This window comes from Mus caroli, chromosome 13 (assembly GCF_900094665.2).
Source record: "Mus caroli chromosome 13, CAROLI_EIJ_v1.1, whole genome shotgun sequence".
Lineage (NCBI taxonomy): Eukaryota > Metazoa > Chordata > Mammalia > Rodentia > Muridae > Mus > Mus caroli.
Genome location: NC_034582.1, coordinates 94,593,343 through 94,600,109, shown reverse-complemented (window position 1 = coordinate 94,600,109; position 6,767 = coordinate 94,593,343). Strand labels below are relative to the sequence as shown.

Here is a 6,767-nt window from a genome sequence, read left to right as displayed (position 1 = left end):
ATGCCAGCACTTGGAAAACAGAAGTAGGGAGACCAGAGTTCAGGTCCGTCCTTAGCTATATATCAAGTTGGAAGCCAGCCTAGGCTATATAAGACCTTGCCTCTGTATAACAACAACAACAAACAACGAACAGGAGGAAAACTAAACAACAGATAGGTCAAGTGACTACAATTGTTTATTTCTTTTCTTGTTCCTTTTGAGACAGGATCTCACCTTGTAGCCCTGGCTAGCTTAGAATTCAATATGTAGACCAGGCTGGCTTCAAACCGCCTCTGACTATAATTGGGATAAGAAGCATGCGCCACCATGCTAACCAAGATGCCCACAATTATTGAGACTCAGACCAATAGAGACCCAGGTACCTGTAAAAAATAGCTTTTATATAAATATGTCTACATTAAGTAATATCATTTCAAAGACAGGATTGAAGAAAATCAGTATTTTCAGAAAGGGAATAAAATTGTTTACAATAGCACACCTGGAGCCCCTTCCTTCTGTGTTGGTCTCTCATACACTTGAGCAGGTTAGCCATGTCGCCTGTACTTCTGCCCAACAATTAAATCCACAAGCAGGTGCCTTTCTCCATTGTTTTAGCCTCCCACTCTGTGTTATCGTATCATCAGAAATCCAAAAATAATAATCTCTTTGTGGGAGTCACAGGCACTTCAAAAAACTTTTAGCTTTCTCGTTAGAAAAAAAAAAAAAGTTAATGCGCGTGAGTTAGCAACGCCTATATGTAGCTCACACCTGTAAATTCATCATTCGGGTTTATGAGGCTAGCCTGGGCTACATGATGAGTTCTAGGTTTACCTGGGCTACAGAGTGAAGCCGTTTGAGAAAGAAGAACCCTGAAGCAAAGAGCTAAGCTCAGTTTGTTAACACAAATATGCATTTTCTAGGGGACCATCCATCCATCCCACTCGCGAGGAGAACCCGCTGTAGCCAAGATGGACCTTAGGTGGCGCTGCAGGGACCTCTTAGGGGCTTCTCTAGAAGACGCGAGGAGGGGGCGGGTCGAGCGGAGCCTTCCCGGCGGTGGGAGGAGCCTGAGTGAAGCGAAGCCACGTGTCCACCAGCGCGCAGGCGCAGGATTGGTCACTCCCCCGGGAGTGAGGGCTGCCGGGGCGGATGACGTGGCCTGGTAACGTCCCTGCCCGTACGGCCTCCGGGGAACGGCGCTGCCGGAACAGCCCGCGGCCTAGTCCCGCCCAGCGTGCGTGTGCCTGCCTGCCGAGCCCGGGCTAGCGGCGGAGACTGCCGAGCCTGCGAGGACGCTGCTGACATGGGGGAGTGACGCGCCTGCGCCCGCGCTTCCGCAGCGGCGGCGAGCCATGAGGAGAGCCCGCGGCGCGGGCAGCGGCTCCTGAGCCCGCATGGAGGAGAAGTACGGCGGGGACGCGCGGCCCGGGCCCGGCGGCGGCCTCGGGCCGGTGGACGTGCCCAGCGCCCGGTAAGGTGGGATTCCACGGCCGCCGGCGGTGCGAGCAACCTTCCCGCCTTGCTCGGACCCCGCGGGCTACCTCTGCGGTCCGTGGCTTGAGATCGGCGAGCGGGCGGGAGTCTGGGCTTGGGACGCACTGCCTGCCAGGTTCCAGTCCCTAGAGAGAGAGGATCTAGATGTCCCTCCCTGCCACTTAAGTAACGCAGGGCTCCGTAGCCTGTCCCACGGCTCGCCCAGAGGATATGCGCAAGGTGTCACCGTCTCAGGCGAAGAAACCAAAGTACAAGCCGATGAACTTGGGTGTACAGCACAGCAAAAATGCAACCCTGTCATCGAGTTTCCGTTGCCGTGGTTTTGTGGGGAGAGGTGGGGGCTTATTCTAATAGTACGAGATGTACGTTCCCCCTCTCCCCCAAAACTCATGCCGTACAGGGATTCGTAGCGTGGAAATTCTTTACTTTTCCTCCAGCCTAAAGGCAAGGACCGAGTAGTGGACGCTGCCACTAGCCAGTTGTGCCCTTAGGTCCTGTCCTAAGTTCTGAGGTGGTGTTAAATAAAGCCCAATAATTTCGTTCAAACTGGTTAGCAGTATGTACGCTGAGATTTCGTGATTGTTTTTGAAAAGGTTCTTAGACCGTGGTTACAGCGTTACCAGCTAACTTTTGTCGGGGGGGGGGGGGACATATGCCGAGTAGAATTTAAACCAACTGCGGGATTTGCAGAATGCCTTTGGTTTTCTGTCTATTTTCAGCACTTCATTTATAGCATGTCACGTGTCAACCAGTGACCATAAAACAGCTAGATGCAGAAGGGGCTAGTGCTATGGCTTGGTAATAAAGGGAAGTAATAGAAGGGACAAGACTAGGTCAGGTCGCAAAATTGGACGATGGAGACAGATTAAAGTATCAGATCTTTGTTAAATTTCCTGTTGATAACTCCAGATTTCATAGCAGAGTTGCCACATTTTTAGGAAATACAAGGGTAAACTGTGATATACTTCATTTACTCTCAAACAGTTCAAGGAGTGTGTGTGTGTGTGTGTGTAGAGAGAGAGAGTGAGAATATGAGTAGTTTAAACGTGGTTTTGCTATGGTAAACATCCTTTGCCAACTTACCTGTATTATTTGCTTGGCAGAGTTGCCCTTCTATCATAGGTTATTACGGAATTCAAATTTTGACCCAGAGCTGGCTGAATTTGGAGGGATTTCAGGTTTCCAGGGTTTTCTGTATGTTCAAGCACTGGTTCTTAACTACAACAGAAATGATCAGATCCTTCCAGCGTGGTTATTTTTATGCCTGAGTGCACAAACTCCAGTGGTCAGGGCTGCCAGCATTTGTTGAGTACCTCCTATGCCCCAAAGACTCTTAGTGTATGGCTCCCTTTAGTCTTTCCAAGAACACTACAAGCTAAGTAGTAGTATCCTTGTTTGATAGGTCAGGAAACGGAGTTGCCTAAGGTCACACAACTAATGAATGACCTGGTAATCTGAGTTGTTTCAGAATCTGTATTTACTATGCATGCCTTCTGTTTACACCTATGAATGCTTGAATTCAATGAATTCAACTAGTATTATTATTATTATACATCAAAATTCTTTTTTTTTTTTTTTTTTTTTTTTTTTGGTTTTTCGAGACAGGGTTTCTCTGTATAGCCCTGGCTGTCCTGGAACTCACTTTGTAGACCAGGCTGGCCTCGAACTCAGAAATCCGCCTGCCTCTGCCTCCCGAGTGCTGGGATTAAAGGCGTGCGCCACCACGCCCGGCTCATCAAAATTCTTTTTGAGACAAGATATCATACCATGGTGTCCACAACTGGCCACCTCCTTCCTTAGCTTTGCAAATGCTAACATAGGCCACTGTACCTGGTCAGCAGCTTTGCTTGTATATATGTGTGAATTATGTGCTGGTATGGCCTGTTCCTTGAGACAGAGTCCCTCTCTAGCAGCCTCAGGCTTCCCTCTGCCTCTGTAGTGCAGTGACTGACACCCTGGCTTTATGTGAGTGCCAGGGGCTCACGCTCACACACGCAGCAAGTGCTTATGTGTGTACATTGTTTGGGCATATTCTCCCTCGTACCCCCCCCCCATGCCCTCCTCCTCTCTTGATATCTAGAGACTTGTGAGTGGCAGCAGTGGACACATTTCAAGAAGGAACTATAGACTCATATCCAAAATTTAATAATTTCAAGTTTAGAGACCTGAAGAAATGTCTAACCACATAGAAGACCAGTTATATTTTTATTTGGTCACTTAATAGCAAACAGTGGTTCCTGAGTTGGGGAGCTGGGTTGAATGCCCCAGCTCTGTCCAGAGGCTCAGTAACCTGTATAAGAAAGTCTCCCATCCCTGTCTTCTCCTACCAGTCATTTCCCACCTTAATATGAACTGCAGTGTTTCTGTGTATGGTTACTTAGCCTTAACTAGTCTTCCCTAGATGTCCAGCAGGAAGATGTATTAACTAGAACTTTGACAATCAAAGACTGCAGAAGCTTCAGGATGTGGTGGGCACACATCTAATCCCAGCATTTGGGAGGCAGAGGCAGGCGGATCTCTGAGCTCTAGGCCAGAGCTACAAAAAAGAAGCCCTGTCTTTAAAAAACAAAAACAACAACAAAACAAAAACCAAAACAAAACAAAACAAAAAAAAACTCAGGAACTAGTAAGATGATTCAGCAGGTACAGGCCTTTACCTCCAAGACTGATGGCCTGAATTTGACCCCTTGGACCTGTATGGGAGGAGAGAGCTAACTCTGTGAGTTTCTGACTTCATATGCTCTTATGCGAGCACACATGCACACATACAAATAATAGTAATAATAATAATATGTTTATTAAAGGAATTTTTTTAAATCAAAGTATATAAAAGTTGGAATTGTTTACCTGTGAGGAGAGCTAGAAGTGATTTTATTTCAAACCTTTCCAATAAGGAGCTACTCGGGAATCAACGTTATGACCTTCAGGGTGCTATGCACATGTGTGTGTGTGTGTGTGTGTGTGTGTGTGTGTGTGAAAATAAAGTTTCTTTATTAACACTAATATATTATGAATATTGTACAGGAATAGCTTCATATCTCTCATTCAAGACCCAGTGTTTTGATTTTTAATACTTTATATAGAAATCTATATTCTTTGTAAAACAAGTATTTACATGCAGTTTGACTTTTCCTTGATTTTAATCATAAGCAATGTACTGCTAAATTAGGCTAAACTAAATTGGCTAAATTGAACTAAACTAAATGCAGTAGGATCTTCAAGGTCTCCTGCCCAATGCTCATATTTTAGAAGTGTCTGTCAACTTACTTGGGAAGTGTAGTCGGTCTGTTTGCCTGTTCTTTCCTGAAGACCTGGAACTCCTTGAGGACAGGGCCCTTGTGTGTGTCTTGGTTATTACATAGAATCATGAAACTGGAGAGGCTTAAACAGATAGGGATTCTCTCGCATAAAAGAAACCAGATTGCCCACAGTGCCCCCCCCCAGATGAATTCCTTATGGTTTTTCCTGCTATTGTTTATTCTATATTAACTTTTATATTCAGACTTATTAAATGGATACAGCATCTTTAGCTAAAATTTTTAAAATTACTTTTTAATGTATTTTGGGTTTGACTAAAAATATAAATAAAAATGTAAATTTTAGATAAGTTAGGTACGATGGTCATGAGTTTGAGATTGGTCTGTACTACATAGTAAGATCCTATCTCAAAAAGGGGGATGGTAATAAAAGGTTTTCCTTTAAGGCAGAGATAAGGTAGAATAGCTCAAGGCACTCCTTCCCTGTCGGGAGAAAGAAGTGAGGCTGTGCCTGAAGCTGCCCAGGCCTGGGTGAGTATTCCATGCTCACAAAGGGCCAGTGAGACCAAGGGAAGTCTGGCAAAAAGAAAGAAAATCTTTCTGCTCAGCTTCCCAAGTAACTGGGATTACAAGCATATACCACCAGGCCTACCTTAGACATTAATATACGTTGAAAATAAACCAGGAGTATAGGACCCAAAGTTTTAGCAGTAGTTAACATGTGGATGGTGGGTTGTTTGGAGAGGGTTTTTATTGTTTTCTATGTGTTCATGTGTATTTCTGTAGTTTTTATTATGGGTATTAAGAGGGGAAAATAAGATTACAGTGGTCCTAGTGATTTCAATTATATTACAAATTGTTCCTGTTTTTATTTTTCAGATTAACAAGATACATTGTATTGCTGTGTTTAACCAAATGTTTGAAGGCTGTGGGACTTTTTGAATCATATGATCTCCTAAAAGCTGTTCACATTGTTCAATTTATTTTTATATTAAAACTTGGGTGAGTATGGAGAGGGCCTTAATGGTTTTTGTTTGTTTGTTTTGTTTGTTTGAGACAGGGTTTCTCTGTGTAGCCCTGGCTGTCCTGGAACTCACTCTGTAGACCAGGCTGGCCTCAAACTCAGAAATTCACCTGCCTCTGCCTCCCAAGTGCTGGGATTAAAGGTGTGTGCCACCACGCCCAGCTCTTAATGTTTTTTAATTCTCTGAAAATCCTCTTTTGATTATTTTTAAGAAATCTTACCTATATGTTCTGTGAAGTTTGTTCTTCTGACAGCTAACTGAATTTTTTTTCTATAAATAGAAGCTTGTACAAGAGTAGAAGTATAGAGACCTGTAGAAAAAGTTATTTAGCTGAGTGTAGTAGCCCATAATCCCAGCACGTGGGAACTTTAGTCATGAGGGTCATGAATTAATTGGAGGCCAGCCCCAGTTACACAGTGAGGCTCTGTCTCAAAAATAAAGTAAAAGAAGTTAGTTGAATTCTAATGACTTGCCAAACAGGCTTTTAGTTCAGTTTGTATTGCTAAGATTCTTGCAAAGCTCTTTTAATGCCTTGCTTAATAGACTGTGTGGTTCCTATCTGTGCTAGCAATCAGTCTTTTGTAATGTCTTGTATCATTTAATTTCACAGAAGATGGGGGGTTCCCTCACACTCCTGAGGACAAATGTAAAAAAAAAAAAAAAAAATGGAGATGTTGTATTTTCATAAAAGTGATTTTGACAGGCTGGAGAGATGGCTCAGCAGTTAAGAGCACTGACTGCGCTGGCAGGGGTCCCAGCCTCAGTTCCCAGTATCTATCTGTGTGGGTCATACCTGCCTGTAATGCCAGCTCCAGAGTTGAAATTCTTCTGGCCTCTGTGGGCATGGATCCACATATGTAGACACACACATACACATAACTAAAAATAAAGTAAATCTTTAAAAAGTACATACTCCCTGTGGAGTTGTAGACTATCTTCTGATGTAGCTCAGTCATGAGGCAATTATTAAAATGTTACCTAAGCTTGACTTAGTACAGACCTACCTTTCTTT

At 44.0% G+C, this 6,767-nt stretch overlaps 1 protein-coding gene across 1 annotated transcript in view; it reads left to right on the top strand.

Annotated features, from left to right (window-relative positions):
• The first annotated feature begins 1,113 nt into the window (after positions 1–1,113).
• Positions 1,114–6,767, top strand: part of Slc30a5 (solute carrier family 30 member 5) — a 30,638-nt gene continuing 24,984 nt past the window's right edge. Inside the window, exons 1-2 of the mRNA XM_021179878.2 lie at positions 1,114–1,450; positions 5,610–5,732. Of these exons, the coding sequence (XP_021035537.1) occupies positions 1,374–1,450; positions 5,610–5,732 (200 nt within the window). The 5' untranslated portion in view covers positions 1,114–1,373. The remainder of the gene's footprint in view (positions 1,451–5,609; positions 5,733–6,767) is intronic.